The 14,163-nt window shown below is 42.5% G+C and overlaps 1 protein-coding gene across 1 annotated transcript in view; it reads right to left on the bottom strand.

Annotated features, from left to right (window-relative positions):
• RP1 (RP1 axonemal microtubule associated) overlaps window positions 1–14,163 on the bottom strand; it is a 221,553-nt gene that overhangs the window by 111,986 nt on the left and 95,404 nt on the right. Inside the window, exon 25 of the mRNA XM_063131303.1 lies at window positions 6,760–6,985. Within this exon, the coding sequence (XP_062987373.1) occupies window positions 6,760–6,985 (226 nt within the window). The remainder of the gene's footprint in view (window positions 1–6,759; window positions 6,986–14,163) is intronic.

Raw genomic sequence — 14,163 nt, 5'->3', positions numbered from 1 at the left:
TCAAGGACTAGTGCTGGAAAGCAGATGCTTTTCAATTCTACCTGTCTATGGACTGAACTATTTAAGGATTATGAATACGGAGTCCAATCAGAGCTTATCTATCAGTCATATAATCTACGAAGTTAATGTTTCTGCTTAGAAGTAAAAGACAAACAAAGAAAAGAAACATGTTCACAAACATGAAATAGAAAAAGGAGGAAAAAAGGTCCAGGCAAACACAAAGCATGGCAGGGATGGGGAAAATCCCGTGGTGTGTATAAAGAAAACTGTAATACTAAACTAACTATAAGGAGGGGAATCTACACGTCGTACTGAAGGCGCTTCCATGTGCCCCTAGTACGCCCCCAAAACTATGATGTATTCCTGCCTACCTGCAGCCCAGAAGAGACGGAGGAGGCGGCGGCTGGGGAATCCAGCCGCGTCCTTGCCACCGCCGCTGCCTCCCCGCCGGCCTCCTGCTGCCGGGATAAGAGGGACCCGGGTCGCTCTTACCCCGGCAGCAGGAGGCTGGCGGGGAGGCGGCGGCAAGGACGCGGCCGGATTCCCCAGCCGCCTCCTCCTCCTCCGTCTCTTCTGGGCTGCAGGTAGGCAGGAATACATCATCGTTTTGGGGGCGTACTGGGGGCGCATGGAAGCGCCTTCAGTACAACGTGTAGATTCCCTCGAGCACAAAGTCGACACTTTGAGAGAAATCTGAGCATTCTGGGCCAAAGTATTTCAGAGATTCTTTAAACGAATGATTTATAGCACGCTCATGACTAGCCTTTCACAGTCATTTGTGGGTCAATTTCATGAAGTTGTCAACAAAGAGGACATCTCCCACAGCCCACCCACATTCCATTTTTTAAAAAGAACAGAGATAATCTGAAATAAACCCTTAATGGCACAAAATGGGCAGTGTGTAAAGCTGACATTGTGCAATGAACTTGCCAAAGAAGGATTTCCCTAGCTATCAGAAGGAGAAGGTAAAATGCCACCCTGCAACAAAGGGATACAGATGTGATCCCCCACCCCACCAAGAGCACCCTTTACTTACTCCCAAGTAAGTGTGCCATGGGGAAGTGGAGGGATCTATAAGACCACAAGAAGAAGACCCTTCATTATGCTAGATTATAGTTCTGCTAGCTTTAAATCCAATATGATTCTTTTTAATTATTATTTTTCTTCTTTCTGTTGGTTTGTGCTAGTAGTTCCCCCATGTGTTGTCTACTCATTAGTAAGTCCCACTGTGTTCAGTGGGGCTTACTCCCAAATAAGTGTGCAAAGGGTTAAAGCCTTATAGCAGATGAAAACAAGACTCCCTCCCCCGTACTCTTTTGCACACATGCCAGGGAGGGACGGAGGCGTTCCCTCCATTTAAATGCGTTTGCCATTGCCAGCTCTGGGAAACAACAGGATCTTCTGCCTTGTCACCCAACCCCTCCCATGTAATGCAGCCCATATCAATCATGCCAAAGAACCAGGAAGCACAACAGCCCCAGGTAAACAACACATTTTTCCTTAATGTAGAGATGCTCTCAGTGTCAACAATTTATCATCATCAATGTAACATGTAGGGAAATATGAAGGAGGGTTTCAAATATTACGTTGAACAGCCACTATTTGAAGATAACTAGAAAGATTACAGATCAAATTTAAATCATTTTTGAACTTGATGGTTCTATTCTGGCAGAATGTAGAATGATACAAGATCTTATATAAATAAGTAATGAAGTTCAGTGGTGACTCAAAGCTTGAGTAAAAGACCAGTTTACTCCAGAATTGAGTATATAAAATATCCTTTCTTCTTCTAGTTCATTTTTTTTGACAAAACAGTTTTTTTAATTAAGTGAATGACAAAAAAAATCAGATTAATCTGAAATTTATATTGGATTGTAATTAGGTATAATGTAATATATCATTTATTTTCTTTGACGTAACAGCCTATAATGGTTTCACATTTGGTGCTTCTAAGCAATTATCGTTTTAAAATAGTAAATGCAGATGGCAAAAGTTTCATTCTCAGAGATGGCAAAAATAAAAGCAAAAGTTCTTAGCTACGCCAAGTGTCTATTGATATTCAATTTAAATGAGCCAAAAATCAATAGGTAATTTGAAGTCATAAACTTACAAATTTAGGTCGTGGCTAACAGCTATATAATGTTTCCATTTGCATTTACTTGTCAAATATATTTCAATAAGTATAATGTGCCAGAGATGGCAAAGATAAATATACCATTATAGCACCATTATTAATAAAGCTGAACAAATGTTCTACTTTGAAAAATAATATACTCAGTGAGAAATAGTGGCCACACTGAACACTCATTGACTCTACAGAATTATCATTGGTTTGGATCCAAACATGCCCTTCTGCATACAGCAAGTGTCTTCTGCTCATGGAAAGGTTTTCTTCTACCTCGGGCTCAAGCATTGTATGAGGAAAGTGAAACTATAAAGTTGTTAAACCAGAAGGGGAAAAGGGTTTGCACAACCACTTGCCCAAGCAGAATCATGAGAACTGCTGCAAAACCAAACCTACGACTATAGCACCACGTGAATGCTCGTGCACAAACTTTCTCAAGCAACAAGCCATCACAAAACATCCTATACTGCAGCTAAAATGGTATAAATACAATTCTAAAAATAACAAAATTCAATATGATGCATTATGTGATTAAAAACAGCAGCAATTTAAAACAGGAGTCCAGAAAAAATAATAAAGAAAAAGCCTTTCAACACAGGAAAGTCTTTAAAGCACATCTAAAAACAAGTGGGGGAGGGTTTTTTGGCAAATATTCCTGGGAAATGAGTTCTGCAAATGTGGAATGCTGAGAAGGCCCTATCTCTGGTTGCCACCAATTAAATCTTAATTAATAGAAGGTATGGGAGCAGGGCTCCAAAGCCAATCTGAAGGCTTGAGTAAATTCATATGCACTAGATGGTCCTGAGATAAACTGGTCCCAAAGGGTTTAGGGCAGGGATGGGGAATCTGTGACCCTCCAGATGCTTTTGGAGTTCAACTCCCATCATCACTGACCATTGGCCATGCTGGATGGGGCTGATGGGCGTTAAGTCTAATAACTGTTTTTTCTACATGAGGCTTTTAACCCACCACTTTACCAAGGCTTCTGTTTCCAGATTCTTTCTGGGATTAAGATTGGCTCCTTTACACATGTCCCACCCCCCTCCGCCATGGTATTTTACTTTCTCTGCCTTTCTATATATTTCATTACACAACCATTAGGCGGTGCTGAGGTGTAGTGGATACAAATACACATCCAAGGGTTTCATGTTGGGATATATTCTATTTTCCTCATTTAAACACACACACACACACACACACACACACACACACACACACACTGCTAAAATGGTTGCAAAGCATGGGAGAAGCCCTGTAGGATGATGACCCACAAATTATGATAAATGAGGAATCACAAGAGCACAACAAAGGCCTCATGTAGAAAGGCTCAATATCTGGAGAATGATAGATTTCCCTACTCTGTTTTAGGGCTTTGAAAGGCAATACCACCACTAGGTTATTAGAAACAGCAGAGAACTTTAGCTATTAGGCAGGATAGAAATGCATAAATAAATAAATAAATAAATAAATAAATAAATTGACTGTAAAATGCCTTCCAATACAGGAAATTTTTCAAAGCACATCTAAATGGGGAAGGAGTTAGGGTGCCTTAGCAAATTTCACATTGAGCCCAGAAACAAACTGGTTGATCTGATGCAAAGATGTTGATAGTGGCTACTGCCCAGTGGTATTTTGTAGGCAAACTATGAATCCACACTCCCATAAATCATCCCTAGAAAGAAGCAGCCATTGGGGTGTTCATGCTGGGTCCGACATTGCTTTCTTCAGCTATGCCGATGGAGACGCTTCGCATGCAGGTTATAGCATCAGACCATGGCCATGGCATATAAGGATAAAAGGTCGCCCTGTAACATTGGGAACTGTGGCAGTCTTATACCAAGTCAAACTTGTTGTCCTGATAGTTCAGTATTATCAAACCAGTAGTGCAGAATCTCAGGGCTGGGGGCCAAATTCAGCCCTCCTGGGCTCCCCCCAAAGCCCCACTCCCTTTCCCTGGCCTGATCACTCTCCCCTGACTACAAGTCATTTAGTGGTTTCCCAGCTTCTGTGCCGTTTCCCCCATTCTAAAACGTAGAAATGCCTCTCCAAAAGCTTCATTACCGGCATTACAAACTTTAAGCTAAATACACTGGGACTCTCTTTTTTTTTTTTTTTTTGCATCTTGCTCCACCCCCTTTGCCTTTGGCCCCACCCACCACTGGAATGCAACTGCCAAGAGCTTCTCCAAAATGGAATAGAAAGAGATTCAGCACCCCTGGTCTATACTCACTGGCAGTAGCTCTAGTTTCAGACAGCCCCCCGCGCCAAGACCTACCTGGAGATGCTAGAGATTGAACTGCTGTATGCAAAATATGTACTCTACCATCATGGGTCCTACTATTTTCCAGGATTTGGTGGCTTTACTATAATGGACTCTTCGCAATACCCATCCCCACCACTCCCGAGTCTGGACTCCATTTCCTTTCAATCAGCTGCAGGTAACAAAGACAATTGCCCATCTCTTTTGAACAGTGGTCACCTACCTCTTAGGACTGACGCACCCATGTTCAACTGCTGTCCAGGTGGAACCTTTCTCCGCTTGAACTTCCTGAGTTCCTATTTGTATTCCTTTCTCCTAGCTGTAAGCCATTTTATATGCATTTTTCTATACTTATCCTGCCCTACAATATTTCCTGTACTCTATTTTCTCTTTCATTTCTCCCCCTGTAGTATACTTTATAATGTGAATTACCTGGTCTATTATGTTAAGCTGGGTACAAAGGAACTTGCCCTTCGTAGCCTTCATTTCCCTTCTTGACCTACAATTACTGGATTCTATAAATAATTCAGTATGTCAGAAACCGCAGCATAAACCTTGTGTATTTTGAATCCTTGAATATCTTCAGACATATTACTTCAGTTTGAATAATCTTTGCCTAACTGATAGCACAGCTAGGACTAACAGCAAGCACTACTCTTTTCTAATTTATTTATGTATTATAGCTCACCTTTCCTCCAAGGAGCACAAGGCTGTAGAAATAGTTCTCCCCCGCCCTCCCATTCCACTTCATCCTCAACAATCCTGTGAGGTAGCGTAGGCTGAGAGATATTGACTAGCCCAAGGTTACCCAGTGAGAATTATGGCTGAGTAGAGATTTGAACCTGGCTCTCCACAGTAGGGCCAATCTACACCAAGCAGGATACAACACTTTTAAAACGGTATGAAAATGGTATATGTAATGTGTCCTGGGCCTGAACAGTTCTCAAAACCCTTATAAACAGTTATAAGCAGTGGTGTAGATCCTGCCTTAGTCTGACACACTGTAACCCAGAGGTAGGCAATGTGGTGCCGTTGGCCACTAATGTTCCCTCGAACAACTTACTTCATGACCACCAAGGTGCCCTACCCTTCCCACCTTATTGTTAACACATTTTATTACTGACAGCAGAGAAATTGGTGTGAAATAAGTTTCTGTTGGTGCTGAAAATTGTGAGTTTGAAGGAATTGTTTCGTATGTTCAGGCTAAGACTCCACCTCTATTCAGACTAAGGCCTTAGCTAGCCCTCCCTGTAAATCCGGGCTAGAGGAGGGGAGATCCCATGATGAAACTATTGCAGGATCTTGCCCTCGTTCACACGCGAGGCGCGACGAGCTTTGGAGGAGAGCCATCGCGCCCGCCATTTTTAAAAAAGTTTTAAAGGGCCAGCAGCGCAGCAGCGCTCCAGCCAGGACAGGTAGGGTGTAATATATATAAATCCCCGCCACCCCGCCCCCGATTTCCCCACCCTGGCTGCAATCCCATCCCCCGCGATCTCCGATCCCCCTCCGTTGCCCCTGGGCCACGATTCCCCCCCACGATGTCTCCTGGGCCATGATTCCCCCAATCTCCCCTGGCCTCCATTTCCCACCCCCCCATGTCCCATAGGCTGTGATTCCCCCCATGTCCCATAGGCCAGAATTCCCACCCCCATGTCCCCACCATAGCCCTGATGGCCACAGCGCTCCTGTGGAGTGCTGCTGCCTGTCCACTGCTTTTCCCGGCTACTCGGGAGTAAATGCAATAGCCAAGAAAAGCAGCAGACCTGGCTACATGCCTGTGGTCTCAGGCTCACCCTGCCTGAGCCTGGGATACCCTGTGTGTCATCTGGACACACAGGGGTGAGACCGGGGCTCGCACTGGGCTAAAGCCTCGTCTAGCAAGGCCCTTTGACTCTACCTCTGTCTTTCAGGCAGGTAACTTGTCCTTTGCCATGCCTCCCATGTCAGCCATTTTGTGGTGGTGCTCAGGACAGTTTCTCAAATTGACAAATGTGCTCATGACTCAAAAAGGTTGTCTAGCTCTGCTCTGCCCCATTACACCACACTGATTCTTTTCTTGACAATAAACCATGCAAAATTGTGTGACGAAGTAACACATCCAGATCACTCAGTTAAAATTGCAGCTCCCAAGGTTGTGGATTCACTTCTTTTTTTTTCTTTTCTTTTCTTTTGGTGGGGGGAACATTTCAAACAGATGAAGAAGCTACCAAAACAAATAAACAATCTTAGGGACACGTTAGCCCCTAGGTATGTCATTTGAAAGAGAAAGGATAAGGTTAATTCCTTAATATCAACATCTATTTACAGTGGTTTCACGATACTTTTCAATGATGAAACATTGTAGCTTAAGCAGAATTATATACTTCATACATACATGGCAGAAGTGCTTTTTGGGGTCTACTTATTGCTATTTCTCTCCAGGTATCTCCATCATCTCGGTCTTCAGATAGCCAGCAGCCAACAGGAAAACATATTTGTTGCTCTGATGGGAAGTTCATTCTTTGAAGTCTAATTTCATTAATGTACCAACTAGGTTCTGGTCCAGTGTTGTCATGGCCAATCCGGATTTTATACAGCTCTCCAACATTTTTTAGATTAATCTGCAAAATATTAAAATTGACAGGAAAATCTTGTATTATAGTTCACTGGCCATTCAAATAACCCCCACATTTATAGGCTTTGCCAAAGAAGTGGACCAATGCTTACTGCCCAAACTTTGCAATGTCACCTATTTATTTATTGGCAGTATTTGTTTGATTTATACACTAGATTCTTTAAGCAACAGACAAAATCAAATACAAAACAGTACTGAAATAATAAAAATACAACAATTAACAATGAACCCAAATACAACATAAAAAGATAAAACAAATGTCAGCATTGGTACAATTCATCTCATAAATTAGCTTTTTAAAAAAGCCATTAACTATTATCAGAAGAAGCCAATAAAATGATGTTATATAATGTTTAAAAGGCCTGGTGAAATAAAAAATGTCTTAACGTGGTGCTGAAAATATATTAAAGTAGGTAGGAAAGTCTCTCTCTCTCAGGAGTGTTCCACAAATGGGGGAAGGAGGGGGCCACTGACGATAAGGCTCTCTCTCTTGTGGCCACCCTCCAAATTTCAGATTGAGGAGACATTTGGGGAAGGGTCTCCACTGATGAATGTAGGGCATGGGGAGGTACAAACTGGAAAGAGGTGCCCCTTGGGTACTGAGGTCCCAAGCTATGTCATACCAGGTGTAGCTACGTGGGTAACTCCAAGTGCAGAGGCATAATACTTCTGTCTATCAGATACTGGGACACACAACAAGGGAAAATTCTGTTGTCATGTCCTGAATATACTCATATACCTTGGTGGCTGCTGTTTGAAATAGAGTGTTGGCTATGGTCTGATTTGGCAAAGTAATTCTTATGTTTTGGTAGGTATTCTAAGGTATTCCAAAGTATGTTTAGATAGCCAGATAGGCAAAACATCAGCCCTACTACAATTTTGGATGCTGAATTTTGTCTTCTGAAGGCATGGCCTGGATAGTAGCAGAACTGTGCTTTTATGATTCACTCACTGCAAAAGTAGGCAATGGAGACATTGGCCAAAGAATCACGGAGAGAGATCTGGAGCACATCTACTTCCACCCTGTGCCTCAAGGCAATCAATGAAATATTAACTCTCTGCAGAATAAACCACAACAAATTATACTAGATGTGCCTGCAGGCAAGGAATAGTCTGTAAAACAGCCAGACAGACATAAATACATTCAGTTTTGAACAGTACACTGGAGCCCTTTAACAGAGCTGTTGTGAGATATAGTAATGGCGACCAACTTGAATGGCTTTAACAGGGGATTGGACACATTCATGGAGGATAAGGACTACTAGTTGTGATGGCTATATATTACCTCTAGTATTAGAGGAAGTATAGGCCTCAGTACTAGCTGCTGGGAAACACAAGTGGGAAGGTTCTGTTGCATTCATGTTCTGTTGGGGCTTCTCATAAGCTTCTCGTTGGCCACTGTGAGAACAGAATGCTGGCCTAGACAGACCTTTGGCCTGATCCAGCATACTTCTTAAGCTTTTAAAGATTCTTAGATTCAGAAGCAGGGTCAGTGTTACCATTAGGCAGGGAGCATTTCCACACCAGTGATTTATTGCACACTTGTGATTGGCCACTCATGGATATCTGTGGGTTCTTTACACTTGCGGCAGCTTGGCCTGAAGCAGCCAAACATGATTCAGTCCAATTCAGCCCAATGGCCAGCCATTGCCACCTACCAACCCGCCCGCGGGATTTACCTGAAGCTTCCACCTGCACCGGCAAGCCATCCATCCTCCAGGAGACCTCCTCTGACCTGCCATAGATCTACTGTTGTAAACTACAGTGGCCAGAAAAGGTCATTTCTGGCCTCCATAGTTTACAGCAGTAAATCTATGGCAGGTCAGAGAGACTCTACTGGAGGACAGGCAGCTCGCTGGTGTGAGCAGAGGCTTCAGATAAGTCCTGTGACTGGCAGGGGAGAACAGGAGGAAAGGGGGTGAGTGGGAAGGAGGAGTGGGAGGGGAGGAGAATCCTATGGATATCAGGTTGGCTTCATGCCCACAACAGCCGACCTGCTTTGGATCCAGAACTGAATCCAAAGTGGGCCAGGGTGGTTCCAAGGCATGCCAAGTTGACTTGGGGCTGATTTGGAAACTCTGAATTGGCATCTGAAGCAACATCATCAACCTCATGGACATTGCCCATGCTTTCCCCCCTTTATTCCGCTTTCAAAAAGATCGGATATAAAGCAATAAGGGACGTTAATGTGATATATCAGCATCACCATCTAGTGGGTGAATAATGAAACATATAGAATATGTTTCACATATAGAACATATAGAATCTGCATATAGATATGCAGATATGCAGATGACACCACTTTGATGGCTGAAAGCGAGGTGGAGCCTTATGATGAAGGTGAAAGAAGAAAATGCAAAAGCTGGGTTGCAGTTAAACCTAAAAAAACACACACCAAGATTATGGTAACCAGCTTGATTGATAACTGGCAAATAGAGGGAGAAAACGTGGAGGCAGTGACAGACTTTGTATTTCTGGGTGCAAAGATTACTGCAGACGCTGACTGCAGCCAGGAAATCAGAAGACATTTACTTCTTGGGAGGAGAGCAATGACAAATCTTGATAAAATAGTTAAGAGCAGAGACACCACACTGACAACAAAGGTCCGCATAGTTAAAGCAATGATATTCCCCCTAGTAACCTATGGCTGCGAGAGCTGGACCATAAGGAAAGCTGAGCGAAAGAAGATAGATGCTTTTGAACTGTGGTGTTGGAGGAAAATTCTGAGAGTGCCTTGGACTGCAAGAAGATCAAACCAGTCCATACTCCAGGAAATAAAGCCAGACTGCTCACTTGAGGGAATGGTATTAAAGGCAAAACTGAAGTACTTTGGCCACATAATGAGAAGACAGGATACCCTGGAGAAGAGGCTGATGCTAGGGAAAGTGGAAGGCAAAAGGTAGAGGGGCCGACCAAGGGCAAGATGGATGGATGATATTCTGGAGCTGACAGACTTGACCTTGGGGAAGCTAGGGGTGGCGACAGCCAACAGAAAGCTCTGGCATGGGCTGGTCCATGAAGTCACGAAGAGTCGGAAGCGACTGAACAAATAAACAACAACAACATAGAATTTACTGAGCAAGGAAGTCTTTGATTCAAAGCATTTACCTGGCTGTGTAAAGGAGTCAATCTATTCTGCAAAGAATCCAGGAGCAGAAACCCCTATATTTATTTATTTATTTATTTATTTAATTACATTTATATACCGCCCCACAGCCGAAGCTCTCTGGGCGGTTTACAACATTTAAAAATAGTAAACATTAAAAGTATACAATTTAAACACACACACACACACACACACACACACACACACACACACACACATAAAAACAGTATAAAAACAACAGTATCCATTTAAAAACAACAATTGTGGGGTCCATTAAAAACAAACTTAACGTTGTTAAATGCTGTTAAAATGCTGTTAAAAATGCCTGGGAGAAGAGAAAAGTCTTGACCTGGCGCCGAAAAGATAACAATGTTGGCGCCAGGCGAGCCTCATCGGGGAGATCATTCCACAGTCGGGGGGCCACCACTGAAAAGGCCCTCTCCCTTGTTGCCATCCTCCGAGCTTCCCTTGGAGTAGGCACTCGGAGGAGGACCTTAGATGTTGAGCGCAGTGTACGGGTAGGTTCATGTCGGGAGAGGCGTTCCATCAGGTATTGTGGACCCAAGCCATGTAAACTGCAGGATAATGATCCTGGTGTGCTGAAGCCCAGAATGAGGAAGTCACCTCATGCAGCAGATGCTGGGAAGCACAGGCAAGGAGTTGGAAGATAAAGTTGTGTGTGCCAGACAGGCTGCCCTGTATGTCTTAAGTTTCCCTGTTTCCCTCAAGTGCAGTGGAAGATGTCACCCCAGGGTGCCCCATGGGGATGGATGCCTCTACCAAAAAGGTCCTGCTCCTTCTAGCCACAAGTCTTGCTACCAACAACTGGAGAACCTGGACCAGGGCCTCAAATACTGACTGGAATTTGAAGAAGGATATACAGAATAAGGTAGCCCTGTTTCCTTCTATTGCTGTCTGTTTCTGCTGTGCTGCTGCTACCACTGTACCACCTGCTGTAACTTTGTTACATCATTTATTCCTGCTTGTTCCTACCTGCACTCCAAACTTCAGTGGCCATACAACAAAAGTTTCTCGTGGTGACAATCAAAACACTATACAGCAGGGAAATCCAATTAATGCAATCAGTACCACCAGATCAAAAGTAACAGAATGTGGCTTCCAGTAATAATCAAATACTCCCAAAGCATCTTGTTAAAGAGAGAGAGAGAGAGACAGAACACAATTGTGGGAGAAAGTTCAATTTGTTCTCAAATTAAAAACAGACTTAATAGTTGTTCCAAATTTATAAATAATTGCTGCACGTTACTTTGCCAAGAAATCCATGTGTACTTTCTCCTGGAAATTCAGCCAGATATTTTAGTGGTATGCAGTGAGTTCTGAAACGGCATTCAGAGCTGTATTGTTTAATCCATGTAGTGCTGCAGTTTGGGGTTGGAAGAAGGTCTTCTCCTGATTGATCAGTTATCACACCAATGTCTCAGCAGTGTGGACTTAGTGGAATGCAGTTGTTTACCAACTAGAATACTGTCAGACATGTGTCAGCTTGCATGATATGATGCAGATGCTCTCCCAGTCACACTGCACCACTACTATTCTTTCCACATCATTAATAAGAATGGTATATTGAATCTATTATGTTGCTATTGGTTTTGGATCCGCCCCACCCCCAGTGATCAATGCAGCTACATGCAAATCTTGTCGTAATTTTCATGGTTGATCACTGTTGTCTTCCTGTGGCACAAGGTAAATGTAAAGCAGCATTTACAAATCCCTCGGCCACTTCAGAACTTTATTAAGGGAAGTACCGAACATCCGCAAGAATTTGAAATAAATTCCCACCCCTTTCCATAATTTTCAGGGGAGATTCCCCCCTCTGCAATTCCCCCTTTATTCAAGCAAATGACTGAAGATGATTCTGCCAAAATTTTCAGCACAGCACTGTATGTAACCAACTGAAAAAATATGTTCATTTGTTTATTTTATTTCCCTGTTCAGTTCTACTTGTTACTCTGCATTGGCCTAGTAATGAAACTAATTCAATCCGTTGCTTTTGCAGAGGAAATGTCAGCTTCTCAGCAGAGCACTACAATAACAACTGGTTCTCCTATCCTCTCAGCCATGGGAAAAATCACAATTGTACCTAGTGGGTGGAGTAGCTTGAGCTCACCAATTCTCACTGAAATGTTTATAGGCAGCCCTACTCTAGGCACCTATGGCAATTCCATGAGGCCCTTGTGTTGTTTCTTTCATTGCTTTCTCAGGCTAGATCTACACTATTATTGCTTTACAGTGGCACTGAAGGGCACTGATAAGGGTTGGGGCACATTATACAATCCATATGCCACTTCCATAATATCATTTCCTGCTTTTTACTCCACATTATCCAAAATACTGCATCAAAAGTCATTGTGTGTGTTACAAGGTATAAATGCACAAGAAGGATATTGCATTACCATGATGGGATCATAATGATTTGAAACAAGGTGCTCCATCACACCAGTGATTTATCGCACACTCGCCATGCCTGGTATGCAGATATCATGATGTCATCCCTGTTCTGCACTCATTTAGCCTCTTCCCCTCCATTTTTTGTTCCTTTTTGGTGCATGGAAAGTCTGGATTACTTTCCCCAAGTGACTTTAATGCACCCTTCAACCCCTGTGTAGTGCTATCCCGTCATTTTTTTTTTCCTTTGTTGGGTGTGTGTGCTTTGAATGGAGTCTTGCTAATGAAAGGGGAGGGCGGGGTGGTTCTTCTCCTCCAGCACTCCGTGTGCAATGTTGGAATGAATGATTTTTTTTACTGCTCCAACCCCACCCTCCTTGCCAGCAGCTCCCTCACTTTTAAAGATAAAGAGATGAAACTTGGGACCTTGAGAACTCTTAAGTAGAGTTTTAGGCATGCCATGTTTGAATCAGATTAGTTCATCCCTTGATTTTTTTTAGGAATTTTTCAATTTCCCCCTCTTAAACCCTTTATCTGATAGACCACTAATGTGAAAGTCCACCTGTTTACATTTGTGAAGGATTTATTTATTTATTACATTTCTATACCGCCCAATAGCCAGAGCATTCTGAGTGGTTCCCTTTGCTTTGATCACACAAAGCTGTGCATCTCCAGTTCATAAAATAGAGATCTGCTGGTTCCCTTACTCAAGGGTAAGGGAACCAGCAGATCTCTATTTTTTGTGAACCACCCAGAGAGCTTCGGCTATTGGGCGGTATAAAAATGTAATAAATAAATAAATAAATAAATAAGAGTAAACCCCATTGATTTCAACTGCATTTACATCCAAGTCATACGAAAATCTGATGCATGCTTACCTTTGAGTAAACCCCATTGAACAGAGAGGCTTACTTCTGAGTAAATACATATAGAACTGACTTTTAATAGCGTGGTCACTGAGAAGCTTTTTTTAAAGTCTAAAACAGCAAACTAGAAATAAGTGCTCTGCAACCCTATGCTTACTTCTGAGGTCTTACTTCTGTTTATTTTATGAATTGGAGATGCACAGCTTCACATGATCAAATTAAAGGGAAACAGATTCTTCACAATTGCAAACAGGTGGACTTTCGCATTGATGGACTATCAGGAAAAGGGTTTAAGGGAGGAAATTTTTAAAAATGCTAAAAAATAAAGAGATGAACTAATCTCATTCATACTTGGCATGCTGAAAGCTCAATTTAAGAGCTATCACTGTGCCAAAATTGATCTCTTTATCTTTAAAAATTACACAGATGTAAGCATTTTAGTTAATTTCCATTTAAAAAATTCCTTCAAATCAAGTCATGAATGGATATGATTCAAACCTGGCATGTCTAAAGCCCTCCTTAAGAGCTATCTCCATGCCAAGTTTGAAATCTTTATTTTTAAAAATTATGAAGATGTAAGCATTTTTGTTACCTTGGAGAAAAGGAGGGAACCTGACCACCTTTACAAAAGAAATTAGTTAAAATGATTGTTCCTGTACCCACCCTCTGAAAGGAGCAAAACAAACCTTCACTCTGCCTCCCTTGTAAACCTTTCCCAAGCCAAGGGGCAGTAACAGTGTCAGCCCATGCACTCCCTCCTGCTTCCTACAAATGGCCTCCCTTCCT

This window comes from Elgaria multicarinata, chromosome 7, assembly GCF_023053635.1.
Source record: "Elgaria multicarinata webbii isolate HBS135686 ecotype San Diego chromosome 7, rElgMul1.1.pri, whole genome shotgun sequence".
Classification (NCBI taxonomy): Eukaryota; Metazoa; Chordata; class Lepidosauria; order Squamata; family Anguidae; genus Elgaria; species Elgaria multicarinata.
This window is presented reverse-complemented; position numbering and strand designations above follow the sequence as displayed.